Genomic DNA, 21,808 nt, shown 5'->3' with positions numbered 1-21,808 from the left:
ATTAAGGACAACCTCTAAGAATTGATAGCAGTGCACTGTCAGACAGGTCTGTAAAGAAAAGCCCAACAGAAATATGCAATGACACTATATAAAATCTGTTCAGAGTACCATGACATGACATTTCCTATGACTTGTGCATGAAAAACGTGTTGCTTACCTGTGTCCTTGATAATCTAAAAAATATATTTCTCATGCCTGCTCGTTAGGTCAGCGGGGAACAACATTTGATAGCTTACTCAGCTGTTTAATTTTTTTTTTGTTTTGTTTTTTTAATTACTGGCTGCCTCTCCCAAAGGCAATACTCCTTTACTACGAAAGGGTAGCCCTTCCCTTAGTTAATAATAATGCTTTTAAGGATACACTAGAAGGGAGATGGGGAGGAAATAGGGGGGAGGGACTTGGGGCACCCGAGTTTAATACCCCCAAGGCTAAAAACTAAGACACTTAGTATCAGAAGTGACCTCTATAGAAATTCCTGGGCACAGAAGAAACAATAAAGAAAATACGAAAAAATATATCCAAATACCAAAAAGAGAGACTAATAGGCTCACGTCCTACCTGCTGGGAGACTGAGAAAATACTGAGGCTAGGGTCACATGACCAGGGCTCTCACTGGCTCTCTAGAGTCAGAGTTTTTTCTCAGTCTCCACCTGCTGGTAGGCGTGCACAACCCATCAGTCCAATCCTGGGCCGGTCCGGAGGGATGCTAAGGAAACTATATTATACAATTGTAATTCATATACTGCAGAGCCCCCTGTCACTTATTCCCACCTTTATTCCAATTCAGTCACTAACTTAATACATAGCTACATAAATCTAATCTGTATCAGTTAGAAAATTCATCCATAATTTACATTACGTGGAGCCGAGTGTTTGATCACAGCGTCAGCTCTTACCCCTTTTCCGGTACCTATGTGAACCATAATACAACTACATTTATATTCCTCATTTACCATAGAGTTCAATGAAAATGACAAAAAAGATCAACCAGTGCTGATGCTACACAGTTAAAAAGCTGGCTAACCTGTACACAGGCCTCCATAGGTGAGGATCACTAGTAAGGCTTGTGGGAGGAACCCAAAAACTGAAAAGGATCGATAAACAATTCTATACTCAAAGTTGGTAGCCAATTAATTCAATCACTGGTGCAATACAGTCCCCACTTTTTTTGTGCTAGTTATCAGGCATGTTGCAATATCTGGAAACAGTTTAAATTGCTTTAGGACACATTTATAATATCCCACTATAGAGCATTGTCTATACAACAAAAGTATTTACATTTGAAATTGTTAAAAATTGCCTTTTTACAGCATAAATCATAGTAACATAGTAGATGACGGCAGAAAAAGACCTGCACGGTCCATCCAGTCTGCCCAACAAGATAAACTCATACAGTATGTGCTACTTTTTGTGTATACCTTACCTTGATTTGTATCTGCCATTTTCAGGGCACAGACCGTAGAAGTCTTGCCCAGCACTATCCCCGCCTCCCAACCACCAGCCCCGCCTCCCACCACCGGCTCTGGCACAGACTGTATAAATCTGCCCAGCACTATCCCCGCCTCCCACCACTGGCTCTGGCACAGACCGTATAAGTCTGCCCAGCACTATCCCCACCTCCCAACCACCAGCCCCGCCTCCCATCACCGGCTCTGGCACAGACCGTATAAGTCCGCCCAGCACTATCCCCGCCTCCCAACCACCAGCCCCGCCTCCCACCACCGGCTCTGGCACAGACCGTATAAGTCTGCCCAGCACTATCCCCGCCTCCCAACCACCAGTCCCGTCTCCCACCACCGGCTCTGGCACAGACCGTATAAGTCTGCCCAGCACTATCCCCACCTCCCAACCACCAGCCCCGCCACCCAATCTCGGCTAAGCTCCTGAGGATCCATTCTTTCTAAACAGGATTCCTTTATGTTTATCCCACGCATGTTTGAATTCCGTTACCGTTTTCTTTTCCACCACAAATCAAAGCAATGTACAATAAAATGCTCTAAAAGCCAGAAAGGAAGTACAAGCAAAATAAAGGAAAGCAGACAGACAATTCTTAAAGAATTGTCTCAGCTACTACTACTACTACTATTTAGCATTTCTATAGCGCTACAAGGCGTACGCAGCGCTGCACAAACATAGAAGAAAGACAGTCCCTGCTCAAAGAGCTTACAATCTAATAGACAAAAAATAAATAAAGTAAGCAAATCAAATCAATTAATGTGAACGGGAAGGAAGAGAGGAGGGTAGATGGAGGCGATTGGTTACAAGTGGTTACGAGTCAAAAGCAATGTTAAAGAGGTGGGCTTTCAGTCTAGATTTAAAGGTGGCCAAGGATGGGGCAAGACCTAGGGGCTCAGGAAGTTTATTCCAGGCGTAGGCTGCAGCGAGACAGAAGGCTCAGCTCATCACAAGAATCACAGACAAGGTACATTTCACACAACCTTTCACCAGACTATGGAGGACTTTCCTCCCACATAAAGCAAATAAGCTAAACAAGCTGGAGCTCTTCAGGCAGGACAAAAGGCAGAGAGGATATGAGCAATTTTTTTTTTTAAATAAACGAGAGTAGGGAGTTGCTTAACCTTTTAAACAGAAAAACAAGAGGACGATCATAAAACTAATGACCAGTGGATTGAAAAATCATAGAAGGCTTTCCATGCAGTGCATAATTAAGCTGTAGAACCTGTTTCCAGAGCATATGGCCAAGAAAACGTAGCAGGATTTGACAGAGGATTGAACAGTTCCCAGTGGAAACGTCCACATAAAAATCAGTTGGGTAGATGCGGGAAAGGCATTGCTCATTTGGTTCACTTGTATCCCACATTTTCCCAACTAATGCGAGCTCAATGTGGCTAACAAAGTTACTAGAAAATTACATAATACAACAGGATAAAACTGTTTCAGAAAAAAAGTGTCAAATACAAGTACAGAAGCAGCTGAAATAAGAGAATACGGATGGGAATACAGGAGCAACAATGGGAAGCAGAAAGAAGGTAAAAAACGGGAAAACAAACAAAACGGAAAAAAAGGGGTTTAAAAAGCATTGTGGACTGCGGGGTAGGCTTTATTGAACAAATAAGTTTTTAAAATTAATGCTAACAAATGCATATCATTTGTAAATAAAATGACCCTATACTCTTGTTTGTCCTGTTTGTCTGTCCTAATTAGATTGTAAGCTCTGTGGAGCAGGGACTGTCTCTTCATGTTCAAATGTACAGCGCTGCGTATGTCTAGTAGCGCTATAGAAATGATAAGTAGTAGTAGTAATGTTGCATAAGCACAAAGGAGCAGGAAATGGAAAAAGGCTCAACAGACAATGGGATAGTCATTCCAAAATTTAATAAAAAGATTATTGTGAAGCAGTGGTGCAAAATGGCTCCGACTCAACATGGCACAGCATTTCAGCACAATTGTGCCTGTCTCAGGAGTCTACAATAAGAACAAATCTAATAAATGTAAAATACATGATACACAATAATATATATACTTAATGAGCTGAAAACCTACCCATACAAAAAGTTCTATAACTAGCCACACAAGGTTCTACAACATACCCTAACCTGAGAAATCCCAGTGTAATTTCACCTCACTGCTAACTGTAAGCCACTTTGAACCGAAGCACGTTTCTCGAAAATAGTGGGATAAAAGAATGCAGTTAGCAGGGTTATGGTTGGGCCCTAAATACTGAAGACACCAAGACTGGGTGTCCATGCCAGAGATGGTCCAATTGGACAGGGTACAGCGCTTGAAGCCACTGGGAGCTTTGGACATGGACGGAAAAACCTCCGCAGTGAAATCAAACTAAGTGATGGAGCTAAAAAAAAAGGGGGGGGGGGGCAAGGCACCAGAGAAAACAGAATGGGAAAATATGGCTGGAGTTAAGGCCTAAAAGCAGCCTAATGACATGGAAAACAAAGGAAACTTAAAATTAGGAGAAATGAAACTAAAACCATAAGGGAAGAAGGAAAAAGGAAACCTGAACACAGGCACACAAAAATCAAATCACTGCTTTGGGCCCAAAAAATATCTTGCAAGGTTTAGTGGTCCAGAGATCACTAATGGAGAACAACTCTATTGACATTATCTGTTATCTGGTTCCAATTTCCTGGGATTGTCGATAGCTTGAATATTTATGCAATGAGAAATCACAAAGTCCCAAATTTGTGCTGCTTCCCCACACAGAGGAAAGTAGACCACATCTCCTCATCTGTGGATACAACAGAAAGGACAACTTGACTTAAAGTCACTTGCATGTGGAGGTAGAGTCAACACTAAAGGACAATCTTCAGCAGACTTCTGAGTTGAACAAGATATCGAGCTCATACGCATCCTGCTACAGCGCTTAAACTCAGCATGGTTATGGTCTGTGCTAAGAAAAAGTTAACCATCTTGAGTGTACCTAACATTTGAACCTTGCTAGTGAATTGTGGGCTGGGTCTGAACCCTAACTACTACTACTACTACTACTACTTAGCATTTCTATAGCGCTGCCAGGGTTACGCAGCGCTGTACAAGTTTAAACACGGGGAGGCACAGTCCCTGCTCAAGAGAGCTTACAATCTAACGGTAACATACTACGTAGTCAGTGTAGGTAACAGGAATGGGGAAGGTGGTTAGGCGCCAAAAGCAAGGGAGAAGAGATGGGTTTTGAATAAGGACTTGAAGATGGGCAGGGAGGGCGCATGGCGTATGGGCTCAGGAAGTCTGTTCCAGGCATAAGGTGCTGCGAGGCAGAAGGGGCGGAGTCTGGAGTTAGCGGTGGTGGAGAAGGGTACAGATAGGAGTGATTTGTCCTGAGAGCGGAGGTTACGGGTGGGAACATACGGGGAGAGGAGGGTAGAGAGGTAATGGGGGGCAGCAGATTGAGTGCACTTGAAGGTCAATAGGAGAAGCTTGAACTGTATACGGTAGTGGATTGGGAGCCAGTGAAGCGACTTTAGGAGAGCGGTGATATGAGAGTATCGGTTCACGTGGTAGATAAGACGTGCGGCGGAATTTTGGACAGATCGGAGGGGGGATAGGTGGCTAAGCGGGAGGCCAGCGAGGAGAAGGTTGCAATAGTCAAGACGAGAGGTAACGAGCGAGTGGACTAGGGTTCGGGTGGTCTGTTCAGAGAGGAATGGGCGAATTTTGCTAATATTATAGAGGAAGAAGCGACAGGTCTTAGCTGTCTGCTGGATATGGGCAGAGAAAGAGAGGGAGGAATCGAAGATGACTCCGAGATTGCGTGCTGAAGAGACGGGGAGGATGAGGGTGTTGTCAACAGAGACGGAAAGTGGGGGAAGAGGAGAAGAGGGTTTGGGTGGAAAGATAAGGAGCTCAGTCTTTGCCATGTTCAATTTTAGATGCCGGTTGGACATCCAGGCAGCGATGTCGGAAAGGCAGGCTGAAACTTTGGCCTGGGTTTCGACTGTGATGTCGGGAGTGGAGAGGTAAAGCTGGGTGTCATCGGCATAGAGATGGTACTGGAAACCATGTGATGAGATCAGCGAGCCTAGGGAAGAGGTGTATATCGAGAAGAGAAGTGGTCCAAGGACAGATCCTTGAGGAACCCCAACAGAGAGCGGGACGGGGGTGGAAGAGGAGCCATTAGAAGATACTCTGAAGGTGCGTTGGGAAAGATACGATGAGAACCAGGAGAGGACGGAGCCCTGGAACCCAAATGAAGACAGTGTGTCAAGAAGTAAATTATGATTGACGGTATCAAAGGCGGCGGATAAGTCGAGGAGGATGAGGATGGAATAATGGCCTTTGGATTTGGCGAGGAACAGGTCATTGCAGACTTTAGAGAGTGCTGTTTCTGTCGAGTGTAGTGGGCGAAAGCCAGATTGAAGCGGGTCGAGGACAGCCTGAGAGGAGAGGAAGTCGAGGCAACGGCTGTGGACAGCACGTTCAAGTAATTTGGAGAGGAAGGGTAGAAGAGAGATGGGGCGGTAGTTGGAGGGACAGGTGGGGTCAAGTGATGGTTTTTTGAGAAGTGGTGTGACTACTGCGTGCTTGAAGGAGTCAGGGACAGTAGCGGTGGAGAGAGAGAGGTTGAGGATGTGACAGATTGAGGGGTTAACTGTAGGAGAGATGTTGGTAAGCAGATTGGTGGGAATGGGATCCGAGGAACAGGTGGTGCACTTAGAGGAAGAAAGAAGGCGAGCAGTTTCCTCTTCGGTGATCTCAGGGAAGGAGGAAAAGGAAGCAGGGTTAGGTTGGTAGAGGGAGTGGGTTAAGAAGTCACAGGGAGGAGAAGGCTTGGAAGTGAATTCAAGGTTAATCTTCTGCACTTTATTGCGGAAGTGGTCAGCTAGTGTTTGAGGAGAGAGTGAGGGGGGGTGGGAGCGGAGGGTACTTTAAGTAGGGAGTTGAGGGTGGCGAAGAGGCGACGAGGGTTGGAGCCAAGAGAATTGGTTAATTGAGAGTAATATTCCTGTTTGGCAAGGAATAGGGAGGACTGGAAGGAGGATAGCATGAATTTGTAATGGGTGAAGTCTGATAGGGTGCGAGATTTCCTCCAGAGTCGTTCAGCAGATCGGGTGCAGGAGCGAAGGTAACGGATGCAAGGGGTTAACCAGGGCTGCGGATCAGTGCGCTTAGTGGGGCGAGAGACAGATGGTGCTAGGGTATCCAGAGCAGTGGAGAGAGTTTCATTGTAGGTAGAGACAGCCGTGTCGACAGATTCAGAAGACGAGATGGAAGGGAAGAGATTGGAGATGTGGGAGGATAGGGTAGGGGGGTCGACAGCAACTTGTGTTCATTCTTTCTCTTTAAAAACAAAACCCTAGATGAGACTATTAATTCCTTGAAACAATGAATAACAATGTCTAAAAGACATGCAAGAGGATAAACTTGTCACTAACAAGGAAGCTTTGGTCTTTGCATCCATTCAGTGGAGCAAACAAAACCTAGGAAGTTACTGTGTATGTTCAGAACCGTACACTGAGCTCTGGGAAGGCTGCTCCAATTAGAACTGTCAGATTAATGAACAGGAAGACGACAAAGGCACAGAATCACAATGTTCCAGTGCTGTGTTGAAATCTAAGTTTTGCATCTGGAGGCACTTTGAATGTACAATCAATAAAACTACAAAGTACATTTTATTGCACTGCGCTGATTTGTATGTATCTGGGCCACTTTGCATGTCCCTCTGTGGAAAATAAAAAAGCTGAAAAGAAAGAAATGAAAGTGGAAATACAGCATATAGAGAATCTCTTACCTATGAATCATATTGTGAGAATGCAGGTAAGCCAATCCCAACAAGGCACCGTGGGTAATGGCAGCAATCTCCAGTTCCTGAAGTGGTTTCTTATGAACTGAGGAAAAATCCAAAGGACAATGTCACACTTAATCGCTGCTTCTGAACTTAAGTATTGTCAATATACTGTAGAACACATTCATATCCTATATATATATACCACAATTCAAACCTAGGCTAAAAGCCAAGCTTTTTGAGGCTGCTTTTTTAACTCTTAACCTCCTATAGCGGGGATGGGACGACTTCCCTATGAAGAAAGATTAAGGAGGTTAGGGCTATTCAGCTTGGAGAAGAGATGGCTGAGGGGAGACATGATAGAGGTATATAAAATAATGAGTGGAGTGGAACAGGTGGATGTGAAGCGTCTGTTCACGCTTTCCAAAAATACTAGGACTAGGGGGCATGCGATTAAACTACAGTGTAGTAAATTTAAAACAAATCGGAGAAATCTTTCTTCACCCAACGTATAATTAAACTCTGGAATTTGTTGCTGGAGAAAGTGGTGAAGGCGGTTAGCTTAGCAGAGTTTAAAAAGGGGTTGGACAGTTAGCTTAGCAGAGTTTAAAAAGGGGTTGGACGGTTTCCTAAAGGACAAGTCCATAAACCGCTACTAAATGGACTTGGGAAAAATCCACAATTCCGGGAATAACATGTATAGAATGTTTGTATGTTTGGGAAGCTCGCCAGGTGCCCTTGGCCTGGATTGGCCGCTGTCGTGGACAGGATGCTGGGCTCGATGGACCCTTGGTCTTTTCCCAGTATGGCATTACTTATGTATTTATGTACTTATTCACCTGTTTAGTACCTGTGTTTGTTTCAATCAGTCATTCACAATAACTCACTCCCTAATCCCTTATATTTCTTGTATGTCTTGAACAGGTTGTAAGCTCTGTGCAGGATTGTCTTATGTGTTTTGTATACAGTGCTGCATACATCTAGTAGCGCTACAGAAATAAGTATTAGTAGTAACAGCAACACTCTGTAGTCTCAAATTTCTAAGTCACAGTTGTGTTTAAAGGTGTAAATATATATCCACTAAAAAAAAAAAAAGAACAAAACCTCATATATTACCCTATATCCAAATATAATTTAGAGAGACTTCTGTATACCCTTGTATTTCAAAACACTTTTTCTCCGAAGACTGCAGGCTATATATTCTCACATATGTGTAAATGTGATCCCGTGTTGCCCGTTCCGGAGCTTGTATTAAGCTTTTCACAGAACTCTCTGGAGCATGATTCATTTTCACACGTGCAAAAGTGGGGACTGGACACCCTAACGCCTGGTGTTAGGTTTCTAGCAGTACGGGTGCCCTGGTTAAGTGCGCCATCAGAGGGAAGTAGGAAGTGAGCTAATTTACATCCTCTTAACTACATTTGCATGTTATTTGCACTGTTCCTTTGCAAGCTTGTTTTCTACAGTTAGGGCATCTGAGCATCGCACTGGTAAACACGGGCACTAGTCTGGTGTTAATGGCCTCTAGCGTCCGTGTTTACTTCTGAGCATCAGACCATTAATCCTTAAGTAGATAGTTAACCAATTAACCTTGTAAGACTGGCCTTTTGAAAATGCCTGGTTAAAAATAACTTTAGGAGGTCTACTTTTGACCACAGTGAACCAGTTAAAAGTGAATCAGACAGAACTAATATAGGCACCGCCTGGATAATCTTTAGCCATACTGGCATCTCTCTCCCTCCCTCTTCACTTAACCAGTTAACTGGATAACACAATGCCAACTGAATTTTAAATTTTAGTCAAACAGCACAAGAAATTTAAATCATCTTGTTTAAGTTCCAAAGTTAACAGAGTACAAGTCATCTGAATATTAACCCTTCAAGGTTTATAACGACAATGCAAAAATCAAACCAAGAAATGTTATTACTTACCTTCTAATAAATCTGATGCAGATCCTAAGCAATACTCCATCACTAACTGCAATAGGTCAAAAAAAGCAAACTGTTATTACAATAACCTCATCTCTCTCTTCCACAGACTAGAACAGCTCATCCCTCCTTGCACTTATCTGTGATCTCAGTATAAACTGCAGTCCCCTAAAATTTGCAGATAGCCGATTATTCCTGACAATAGAGGAAAAGAAGCTGTGGCAGTGGATAAAATACATTAAAATTGAGGTAGTTGTCCTTCTAAGCATTATTTGTGGGTCTAAATCAAATGGATTTAACCTGCATTTAGAGTGGAGGAGTGGCCTAGTGGTTAGGGTGGTGGACTTTGGTCCTGAGGAACTGAGTTCGATTCCCACTTCAGGCACAGGCAGCTCCTTGTGACTCTGGGCAAGTCACTTAACCCTCCATTGCCCCATGTAAGCCGCATTGAGCCTGCCATGAATGGGAAAGCGCAGGGTACAAATGTAACAAAAATAAAATAGATACTATTGGAGATTCTACATGGAATGTTGCTACTATTGGAGATTCTACATGGAATGTTGCTACTATTGAGATTCTGTTGCTACTATTGGAGATTCTACATGGAATGTTGCTACTATTGGAGATTCTACATGGAATGTTGCTAGTGGAATAGCAACATTCCATGTAGAATCTCAAATAGTAGCAACAGTGGAGGAGTGGCCTAGTGGTTAGGGTGGTGGACTTTGGTCCTGGGGAACTGAGGAACTGAGTTTGATTCCCACTTCAGGCACAGGCAGCTCCTTGTGACTCTGGGCAAGTCACTTAACCCTCCATTGCCCCATGTAAGCCGCATTGAGCCTGCCATGAGTGGGAAAGCGCAGGGTACAAATGTAACAAAAATAAAATAGATACTATTGGAGATTCTACATGGAATGTTGCTACTATTGGAGATTCTACATGGAATTCTGCTACTATTGAAGATTCCACATGGAATGTTGCTACTATTGGAGATTCTACATGGAATGTTGCTATTCCACTAGCAACATTCCATGTAGAAGGCTGCGCAGGCTTCTGTTTCTGTGACGTCAGACTCACAGAAGCAGAAGCCTGCGCGGCCACATTGGTGATCTGCAAGGGCCGACTTCTACATGGAATGTTGCTAGTGGAATAGCAACATTCCATGTAGAATCTCAAATAGTAGCAACAGTGGAGGAGTGGCCTAGTGGTTAGGGTGGTGGACTTTGGACCTGAGGAACTGAGTTGGATTCCCACTTCAGGCACAGGCAGCTCCTTGTGACTCTGGGTAAGTCACTTAACCCTCCATTGCCCCATGTAAGCCGCATTGAGCCTGCCATGAATGGGAAAGCGCAGGGTACAAATGTAACAAAAATAAAATAGATACTATTGGAGATTCTTCATGGAATGTTGCTACTATTGGAGATTCTACATGGAATGTTGCTGCTATTGGAGATTCTACATGGAATGTTGCTATTCCACTAGCAACATTCCATGTAGAAGGCTGCGCAGGCTTCTGTTTCTGTGAGTCTGACGCAGGACGTCAGACTCACAGAAGCAGAAGCCTGCGCGGCCACACTGGTGATCTGCAAGGGCCGACTTCTACATGGAATGTTGCTAGTGGAATAGCAACATTCCATGTAGAATCTCAAATAGTAGCAACAGTGGAGGAGTGGCCTAGTGGTTAGGGTGGTGGACTTTGGTCCTGGGGAACTGAGTTCGATTCCCATTTCAGGCACAGGCAGCTCCTTGTGACTCTGGGCAAGTCACTTAACCCTCCATTGCCCCATGTAAGCCGCATTGAGCCTGCCATGAGTGGGAAAGCGCAGGGTACAAATGTAACAAAAATAAAATAGATACTATTGGAGATTCTACATGGAATGTTGCTACTATTGGAGATTCTGTTGCTACTATTGGAGATTCTACATGGAATGTTGCTAGTGGGACTCTTGGCAAATCACTTAACCCTCCATTGCCCCATGTAAGCCGCATTGAGCCTGCCATGAGTGGGAAAGCGTAGGGTAGAAATGTAACAAAAATAAAACCAAACGTAAGCGTTCTGTAGAACTGCAGCTCTTCATCCTTTTCTAGGCTGAGAACATTCACTGGCACCACAACAGTCATGTTTTGTACTGTTTTTCTTACATAAAACTTTCTAACAAGTCTAGGATGAAAATTCTCTGTAGCCTGGCATGATATGGCGTAATTATTGCTGCTGAGCTGCTAAACTTGAATGAATACCCGTCTTAATGTCAAAGCTGCAATAACCAAAATTTACCAAGTCACATTACTCTGCTCATAGGTGTAAATTTGACTGACTGTTTTGACACTTTGAGATCACTGATTCAACATTTCTGTCTACTTCAAAAATATCTACTTCAGAGACTAAAATCTCTCTCTATAAAAAGCAACACCAACGTTCTATGAAGCCTCCAGCCGGAAGTGTGAAGGGGGCGAGATATCCGGTTTCCCTATGAGTGTCTGCCCCGCCCTCTCTGTAACACAGTCAGTGAAGGAAAACAGCAGAGCACGAAATCAAATCGCTGGCTCTGTAACAGTGAAGGACTCAGAGGGGGGAGGGGAGAGAGGCCAGAGGGCAGGGACACACACACTTCCACATGCACACAGAAGAAAACATTGCTAGCCCCCGTTTCATTTGCTTCAGAAACGGGGCTTTTTTACTATCTCTCTATATAAAAGGCAACACCAACGTTCTATGAAGCCTCCAGCCGGAAGTGTGAAGGGGGCGAGATATCCGGTTTCCCTATGAGTGTCTGCCCCGCCCTCTCTGTAACACAGTCAGTGAAGGAAAACAGCAGAGCACGAAATCAAATCGCTGGCTCTGTAACAGTGAAGGACTCAGAGGGGGGAGGGGAGAGAGGCCAGAGGGCAGGGACACACACACTTCCACATGCACACAGAAGAAAACATTGCTAGCCCCCGTTTCATTTGCTTCAGAAACGGGGCTTTTTTACTATCTCTCTATATAAAAGGCAACACCAACGTTCTATGAAGCCTCCAGCCGGAAGTGTGAAGGGGGCGAGATATCCGGTTTCCCTATGAGTGTCTGCCCCGCCCTCTCTGTAACACAGTCAGTGAAGGAAAACAGCAGAGCACAAAATCAAATCGCTGGCTCTGTAACAGTGAAGGACTCAGAGGGGGGAGGGGAGAGAGGCCAGAGGGCAGGGACACACACACTCCCACATGCACACAGAAGAAAACATTGCTAGCCCCCGTTTCATTTGCATCAGAAACGGGGCTTTTTTACTATCTCTCTATATAAAAGGCAACACCAACGTTCTATGAAGCCTCCAGCCGGAAGTGTGAAGGGGGCGAGATATCCGGTTTCCCTATGAGTGTCTGCCCCGCCCTCTCTGTAACACAGTCAGTGAAGGAAAACAGCAGAGCACGAAATCAAATCGCTGGCTCTTTAACAGTGAAGGACTCAGAGGGGGGAGGGGAGAGAGGCCAGAGGGCAGGGACACACACACTCCCACATGCACACAGAAGAAAACATTGCTAGCCCCCGTTTCATTTGCTTCAGAAACGGGGCTTTTTTACTATCTCTCTATATAAAAGGCAACACCAACGTTCTATGAAGCCTCCAGCCGGAAGTGTGAAGGGGGCGAGATATCCGGTTTCCCTATGAGTGTCTGCCCCGCCCTCTCTGTAACACAGTCAGTGAAGGAAAACAGCAGAGCACGAAATCAAATCGCTGGCTCTGTAACAGTGAAGGACTCAGAGGGGGGAGGGGAGAGAGGCCAGAGGGCAGGGACACACACACTTCCACATGCACACAGAAGAAAACATTGCTAGCCCCCGTTTCATTTGCTTCAGAAACGGGGCTTTTTTACTAGTCTTCTATAAAAGGTAAAGAAAAGCAATGGCAATTTTTGTGCTCTATTCTGCAGTTTTTCTGACCAGTGCTGTGCAAATGATCCTGGTTGTTACTTACCCAGGCAGTATGTTCTTTAAGGTAGCATCCCTTAAACTCTATGGTATTAGGGTGCCTGAGTTGACACAAAAATTTCACTTCTTTCATAATGTCCTGCCATTTCTGTTGGAAATCAGAGAAGAGATGAAATTATACTTTGTATTTACTACTACTACTACTGTATGCTACTAAGCAATATACACAAATTGCCAACGGCAAACACAACTGGGGAATGTATTTTTAACGTTACCTCTTGTTCCACAGATTACATATAACAATTTTTATTCAAGAACAGAAATACATGTAACAAACTGAAAAAATTCAATACATCTTACATTTAATTCCTTATCCCCACTCCTCCCACCGTCTACATTAAAGAAGCAAGCTAGGGCCTTGGATCTTATGGCCCCGCCAGACAGACAGACATCATATAATATTTACTCCCCACCCCACCCCTCTACCTGCCTACAAAAACATCTGAGAGAGGTTCCTACAGATAACAAGAAGTAATGCATAGGGGGGAGGAAACTCACATGTTATTTAAAAGCAAGCTCCTCCCAATCTGAGTCAAATGTTGTATGTAGCAGTCCTGAATCCTCAATATGGAGTAGAGGAGTGGCCTAGTGGTTAGGGTGGTGGACTTTGGTCCTGAGGAACTGAGTTTGATTCCCACTTCAGGCAAGTCACTTAACCCTCCATTGCCCCATGTAAGCCACATTGAGCCTGCCATGAGTGGGAAAGCACGGGACACAAATGTAACAAAAAAAAAAAAAAAGCTTTTGTTTTTGTTTAGGGGATCCACGAGCCTCCTTTACCACCCAAGTAAGCAACAAATGGATTTGATTCCTCCATGACCAATAGGTTAGGGGTTCATCTGCAATCCAGGATTGTAAAATACATTTCCTTGCCACTAGGTATAATTTCTTAAACAAATCCTCCCCCTTATTCCTCCCGCCAAAGGCCTCAGTTTTGTTTAAAAGCAAATGCTAAGGCAAAACCACTACATGAACTTTCAACGGAGAAGGGTAGATAGTGGTGTTCCGCAGGGGCCTGTTTTGGGGCCACTGATTTTTAACATATTTATAAATGATCTAGATATGGGAACAACTAGTGAGGTAACTGAATTTGTCAACGACACAAAGTTATTCAAAGTTGTTAAATCGCAAGAGGATTGTGGAAAATTGCAAGACGACCTTACGAGACTGGGCAACCAAATGGCAGATGACGTTTAATGTGAGCAAGTGGAAAGTGATGCACATGGGAAAGAGGAACCCGAACTATAGCTAGGTGATGCAAGGTTCCATGTTAAGAGTCACCGACCAGGAAAAGGATCTAGGGAGTCATCGTTGAGAATACGTTGAAATCCTCTGCTCAGTGTGCTGTGGCAGCAAAGGTATTATTAGGAAAGGAATGGAAAATAAAAATGAGGATGTTATAATACCTTTGTATCGCTCCATGGTACAACTGCATCGCGAATATACTGTGTGTAATTCTGGTCACCGCATCTCAAAAAAGATATAGTGGAATTAGAAAAGGTACAGAGAAGGGCGACAAAAATGATAAAGGGGATGAGTCAACTGCTCTATGAAGAAAGGCTGAAACAACTTGAGGCCCCACCTGGAGTATTGTGTTCAGTTTTGGAGGTCGTATCTTGCTAAGGATGCAAAAAGAATTGAAGCGGTGCAAAGAAAAGCTACAAAAATGGTATGGGATTTGCGTTACGTATGAGGAGAGACTTGCTGACCTGAACATGTATACCCTAGAGGAAAGGAGAAACAGTGGTGATATGATACAAATGTTCAAATATTTGAAAGGTATTAATCCACAAACAAACTTTTTCCGGAGATGGGAAGGCAGTAGAACTAGAGGACATGAAATGAGATTGAAGGGGAGCAGACTCAAGAAAAATGTCAGGAAGTATTTTTTCATGGAGAGAGTGGTGGATACTTGGAATGCCCTCACGCGGGAGGTGGTGGAGATGAAAATGGTAACGGAATTCAAAAATGCATGGAATAAACATAAAGGAATCCTGTTCAGAAGGAATGGATCCTCAGAAGCTTAGCGGAGATTGGGTGGCAGAGCCGGTGGTGGAAGGCGGGGCTAGTGCTGGGCAGACTTATACAGTCTGTGCCCTGAAAATGGCAGATACAAATCAAGGTCAGGTATACACATGAAGCAGCACATATGAGTTTATCTTGTGGGCAGACTGGATTGACCGTACAGGTCATCTACTATGTTACATGTATATCTTGTCACCTCTCTTTACATCTTTAGCCATTTTTCATCCACCTGTGCTTTCGCTAACCAAATTTCCCTCTTGACTTCTTTGAGTTTAAGCTGACAATCTCTTATATGATCCTCCTATTGCATTCTTCTGTATTTCTTCAACAAAATCTTTTTTGCCCTTATTTTTTCAGCCACTTGTTTGGAGAATCATATAGGCTTCCTGTTTCTCTTGTTTATGTTAACTTTTCTTGTGTAAAGATCAGTCGCCATACGTATGGCAGCTTTCAGCTTGGACCACTGTGCTTCCACTTTACATACGCCTACTCATGCCACCAGCCCCTCCTTCAGGTATTCCCCAATTTTAACAAAATCAGCACGTCCGAAATCCAGTACTTTTGAGTTTTGTGCGGTTGCACTCTTTTGCTCTTATATCAAACCATATCGTGTGATGATCGCTATTGCCTAGATGGGCGCTCACATGGACACTGGAAACACTACCTCCATTTGTGAACACTAGATCCAGCATCAACCCTTTCTTCATGAGTTCTGACACCATTTGTCTGAACAAGGCACTTTGACAGGCATTCACGATCTCCCTACTTCTTTCCGATTCTGCTGACGGGACGTTCCAATCCACATCAGGCAAGTTGTAATCTCCCAGCAACAGTGCCTCCCCTTTCATACCGAGCTTATGAATATCATCTATCAGATCCTTTTGTTCAGCTTCTCCATTTGTACTGGAGGTCTGTAGATAACACCCGTATGGATACAGGTTCCATCTTCTCTTTCTACAGCGATCCATATAGCTTCCTCCTTTACCCAGGTCCCCTGCATTTCACCCACTCTGATATTATTTTTCACATACAGAGCCCCTCCTCCACCTTCTGATCCACTATGGAGTCATTCAAAACGAGCCATAGATCAACATATATATCTATAGTGGATCAGAAAAAAATTACCAAAGGGAGGACCGTGATACGAGTAATCAAGTTTATAAGCGGGAAGAGCGAGATCGATTAAGAAACCAACATTGAGAACTTTGGGGACAATCAAAGCCCCTCATTATTACCAACTGATAAGACTGATTTAAGATATTGTGAACTGTGAGAGGTTGAGTAGATACAAGTTTGTTTTGTCAATAAGTAGGATGTTGGACATTATTACATCACATGTCTAACTAGCTCAAGGGGCGCAATGAACCCCAGTATCTTGAGTTAACCTAGGTTCATATAAGATCTGAATGAGATATGAAGAGATTGGAATAAATGTGGTTTGATAGTGTGTGAATGTGGATATGGAACACTGTTTAAGATACGTATATTAATGTTTGAAGAAAGTAAAAGTACATAAAGGAAAAAGTATTGTTAAATGGAATAGCAGTTACTGTGTGTAATAATTTATTATTATTAGTGACTGGATTGATATAAAGGAACTCATATTTTAGTAGGTAATTAAATTCTTGCAGGGATGGGTAAGATTTCTGTCCCCGTGCAACTCTCTAGTATGGATGCTGAACAAAAGAGTCAAGTACTCTGCATACAGTTTGTGATGCTGAGCCAATAGCATTATTAGAAAAGGGTATGGAAGCCCAAGGTTGCAGAGGTGTTGGTTTCCATGTTTCAGCCTCACACTGCAGCCAAAGTGGACTAGTAGTGATATCTGAAGTGGTAATCCATTTAGCACTTAGGCTGAGTAAGAAAGCAATAAAAACGTGAAAAATTGAGATCACCCTGGTCTTATGCACACTTCAGCCTCTTAAGCGCAAAGCGAGGAGGTTTACTAGTCCATAAAACCTTGGAAAGGATTTTTTCAAAGCTCTTATAAAGTACATGGATTGAGTAAAACCAGCAAGAAGCTAATTATGTAGTTAATTTTAGGAACTGGAATCATTTTTATTGTGTCCAACCTGCCCCACCACGTAAGGCGGAGAGGTGACCATTTGGCCGTCATGTTGGAAGCACATTTCAAAAGATGTGTAGAATTAAGATTTATAGTTTCATCTATAGAGGTACCAAAAATATGCCTAGATATTTCAATCTTGTATGTGACCATTTAAAGGGAAATTGGGAAAAGTTGTCGTTAAGGCTGGCAGTATTAAGTGGTATCATGTCTGTTTTAGAAGGGTTTAGTTTATAGCCAGAAACAATGGAATATGTATTAGTTACCTCTAGTATGTATGGTACAGATGAGGGTGTAGTGTATAATACACCATCTGCACATGCAGACACTTTAGAAGACATATTACCAATTTCAATTCCTTTTATGTCTGTTAATGATAGAACGGCCATTAAAAGGGGTTTGAGAGCAATGTTAAAGAGTTAAGGTGAGAGGGGGCACCCTTGTCTAGTACCTCTTGTGGGATGAAAAGGATTGGAGAAAAGACCATTAATAAACAACCTAGTAGCAAAAGCAGAGTACAGGACTTTGATCATATTAATGGCCTCTTGTGAAAAACCAAACCACTTGAATACATGAAACATAAAAGGCCATTCAACTCGATCAAATGTTTTTTTTCTGCATCCAAACCAATACCTACATAAGGGTTGTTGAAAGTTTGTGAGTGGAGTAAAACACTGGCAAATAATCTAGTATTATTGTATGAATATCTACCATGCATAAATCCAGTTTAGTTAGAATTAATTTTTGGTAATATTAACTATAATCTGTCTACAAGGATTTTGGTAGAGAGATTTATCAGCAATAATGGCCAATAGTTCTGGGGATCTTTACCAGGTTTTAAAAGAACTATTATGGTAGCCTCCGTAAAGGTGCCACTAACCTCACCAGATTGTATTAAATGAGTGAAATGAGAGCTTAATATAGGTGCTAATAAGGACTGAAAGGCAACTCAGCTCTTTACTCACATTGTTCTATTGAATTGTTAACCTGTTTGATACCTTGTACCCATTCACTTTGTTCCATGTAAGCCACATTGAACCTACCAAAAGGTGGGATAATGCGGGATACAAATGAAAAAAACAAACAAAACAACATTCCAAAGTAAATCCATCAGGGACAGAAGCCTTTTTTTCTTTTTGCCTTTACATGTAATGCATTTACAATGTCTTGTTCTGTTATGGCAGAAGATAGGATAGTATTGTCTTCTGTATTTAAAGTACGGTGGTCAACAGAAGGCCGTTTAAGAACAAAAGATCCTCTTCTCTGAGATTAAAATCAGAGGAACATAATGAGGAATAGAAGTATTTAAAATCTGTTTATTATGTCTTGTTTGGTAGTGACTAAATCACTTGTCATCTTTCATGGCTGAAATGTCATTTTTTTGAGCTCTAGATTTTAAAATTATTTGCTAATAGGTGACCAGCTTTCTTACTGTTAGAATAGAGGAGTGTGGTAGCCATGTTAGTTCACTCTTAAGGTTATCAATATAAATCAAACAAAATAAAACATGGAAAAGAAAATAAGATGATACCTTTTTTTTTATTGGACACAACTTAATACATTTCTTGATTAGCTTCGAAAGCTAATCAAGAAATGTATTAAGTTATGTCCAATAAAAAAGGTATCTTATTTTCTTTTCCATGTTTTATTTTGTTTGATTTATATTGATTACTGTTAGAGTAATCATGATCAGATTTCACAACATCTGGCAAACTTTTATTTACCTGAAGTGGTTAAATCAGAAGGCTGAGATTGATGACAATATTTAAGTTAATTGTTTGTTCTAAAGCCAGAATTTCAGATTGTATAGTTTGGTTTTTTTTGTTTTTTTTGGGGGGAGAGGGGGGGGGGTGGCAGAAAGTCTTATAATAGCAGCATGAATGAATGATTGAAATGCATCCCATCTGGTAATCCAATTGGTATCTTGTAAAGTATTTAACTGAAAGTATTCTTTACTTCCAGAGAAAGTTGTTCAGAAAATATAGGAATTTCCAATAAACCTGAATTGAAATGCCATGACCAGGCAGTCAGTGTGTGATATTTTCTATGTTGGAATACCAAACATTGCTCAGAAATCAAAAAGTAGTCAATACGAGCGTATGTTTGCTATTTTTACTTGGTAAGATCTATATGTTACAAAAAAAAATAAAAAAAACAAGAACCTTTAAACCAATTAAGCACCTCCCCTCCAATTCCTATTGTATCCAATAATATCAATAAAATAGAATGATCTACCATGTCGAAAGCACTCGACATATCAAATCGTAGAAGGAGGATCTTTTTCACCTCTACTGATTTCTGTTCTAAAATTTACTCTAAAGTGCTGCACTGTTTCCATGCTATATCGTGGCCTAAAGTCAGAATGAGACTCGAAGTACAGAGACAGTGCACAGATAGTCCATTAACTGTTTGGCAACTATTCCCTCCATGATCTTAGCTAAGAGGAGAACAGACGCAACCGGTCTACAATTTGTAATTACACTTCTTAATTTGTCTTTACACTTCTACCAATCTTCACATTCCATGGAACTGCTGTCACCATATCTTTCCTTTCTCTATTGGAAAGAGCCCGTTGGACAAAAAAAAAGTGAGACATAGATCTTAAATTGTTAAACAAAAAAAGAACAGGTGCCTCTTTTACTATATAATTTGAGCAAATATCCATCATACAAGATGCTGTGGAATACTTCCAATACCAGTTGGCTCACAGTTTCAAATGATGTAGCATTAAAAGTAGTCCACTCTGTCAGCAATTACGCCCCCATCAAAGCAATTAAAATCCTCAATAAAAACTTACATATCCTCTTTTGTACTGGAAGATTTTTCCTTAGATCAATAATTGTTTTTCTCAAAATACAAAGCCATTTCATCTGCCATTACCTTCTACATTAACTTGTCAAGGTGCAACTTTGGGTTTAGATCTCTCTTATTCTCACTGGAACTATTTCATCTAACACTACCAGACTTCTTTGATCCCATTCTCTCAAAGATCCGTCAGACTGAGCATCAAACATTGGTTATTATACATCTTATCCCTGACCCGTTTACCATCAAAGTTACCTCATGTCTTATATGAAAATGATGACACTCTACCCTTAGTAGCTTTCTCCTTCCAATTGAGGATAAAGTTTAACCTAAAGTGATCTGACCATACCACTTCTTCCCACCCAAAATCTTTCATCCCATAGTCTTGGGTTTCTGAAAATCTATATGCTAACAAATCCAACATATGCCCCCTTACATGGGTTGAAATTGTTAAGAGGATATTAGAAATCCCATAGCTGTAAAAATTCCTTACAATCTCTAGTATTCTCATCTAGATCATCCAAATGCAGATTTACATCTCCATTTAAAATCACACTAGAGCAGGTAATACAGGTATTTGAAGTAAAATGCATAAAATCCAACTGAGTCTCCTTCTAATTTACCAGGAGGTTGATAGAATAAAATACAACATAATTGACCTTGAAATGGCTCACCCCTTATTTTACATGTCATCTCCAAATGAGGAGAAATAAATTCTGACATAAGCTCTTTAGAGAAAAAAAAATCTGTACATCATTGCTATATCCCCAACCTTTTTTTCTTTTCTCTGGTCAAACAAATGATTTTATAACCTAAGGGTCCTACCTCGTTCGTCTGCTTTCCACTATAAGACATTTTCTTAACTGCCACAACCTCGTTAGTGCTGGCATTAGTAGCCTATGAAAAAGAAATAAAGCGATCAAAATGCTATCGTCACACAGAGTCAGGAGGCATCAGTATTGTTTGTCAAGTTTTAATAATGATAAAGTGTAAATCATAGTAAAAGCAAACGAGTTTACTTTAAAAAGGATTCCTGAAAGCAGCACTACCACCAATTTTAAATGCATTCAACTACCAGTTAAATGCAGGGACTGACAGGCAGAAAAAGCTGAGCTCTTACATTCTGGAACTTAAGTTAATTACCTAACGTTAAAGGGTTCATATTCAGAGGCACCTACCAGGTAGGAGTGGTTTCTACCCAGATATGCTCCACTCACCAAGGCCAGTCAGTTTTCAGTAACATTTTCTAGACAATGATGATGAAAATTATCACGGACTGTTCCAGAACGATCCAGTAACACTGGAGAAATCTAGGGACAAAGCTAAGGTGGAGCCAGAAGTTACCTTGTTAGTAGCAATATTTAGTCTGCTAACTAGTAACTATCCAGATAAAACTGAGGACAGGAAAAATGCTGTTCTGACTTCACCCTGGTACTAGAACAGTGATGGCGAACCTATGGCACGCGTGCCAGAGAGGGCATGCAGAGCCCTCTACCTTGGCACGCGCGCCGTCCCCATCGCTGGTTCGCCCACTCTCCCTCCCTTCGGCCTCCCTCCCGCCCTCCCTCCAACCCAACAAGCATCGGGCCGCCTGCCCGTCCTCCCTCCCCCCCAGCACCAGGAACCCCCCTCCTCCTAAAATATAAAAAGCGTACCGTCTTCGGAGTCGGGGTTTAGGCGGGACCAGAGCTTGAGAGACAGGAAAGGCCGAAGGCGCGTCGAGCAAAGAACACGCGCTTCGCTGCCAACGCACACCGCCTTAACCCTGACTCCGAGGACGGTACGCTTTTTAAATTTTAGGAGGAGGGGGGTTCCTGGTGCTGG

The 21,808-nt window shown here is 42.3% G+C and overlaps 1 protein-coding gene across 3 annotated transcripts in view; it reads right to left on the bottom strand.

Annotated features, from left to right (window-relative positions):
* Positions 1-21,808, bottom strand: part of TAOK3 (TAO kinase 3) — a 188,713-nt gene that overhangs the window by 122,599 nt on the left and 44,306 nt on the right. For all 3 annotated transcript variants that reach the window (XM_030220132.1, XM_030220130.1, XM_030220131.1), the window contains 4 exons: positions 20,810-20,881; positions 13,076-13,177; positions 9,127-9,172; positions 7,202-7,298 (listed from right to left, as the gene is read on the bottom strand). In XM_030220132.1, coding sequence (XP_030075992.1) covers positions 7,202-7,298; positions 9,127-9,172; positions 13,076-13,177; positions 20,810-20,881 — 317 coding nt within the window. The remainder of the gene's footprint in view (positions 1-7,201; positions 7,299-9,126; positions 9,173-13,075; positions 13,178-20,809; positions 20,882-21,808) is intronic.

Source organism: Microcaecilia unicolor, chromosome 11, assembly GCF_901765095.1.
Source record: "Microcaecilia unicolor chromosome 11, aMicUni1.1, whole genome shotgun sequence".
NCBI classification, from domain to species: Eukaryota; Metazoa; Chordata; class Amphibia; order Gymnophiona; family Siphonopidae; genus Microcaecilia; species Microcaecilia unicolor.
Note: the sequence above shows the minus strand (reverse complement) of the source record. Positions and strands in the feature narration are given on the sequence as shown.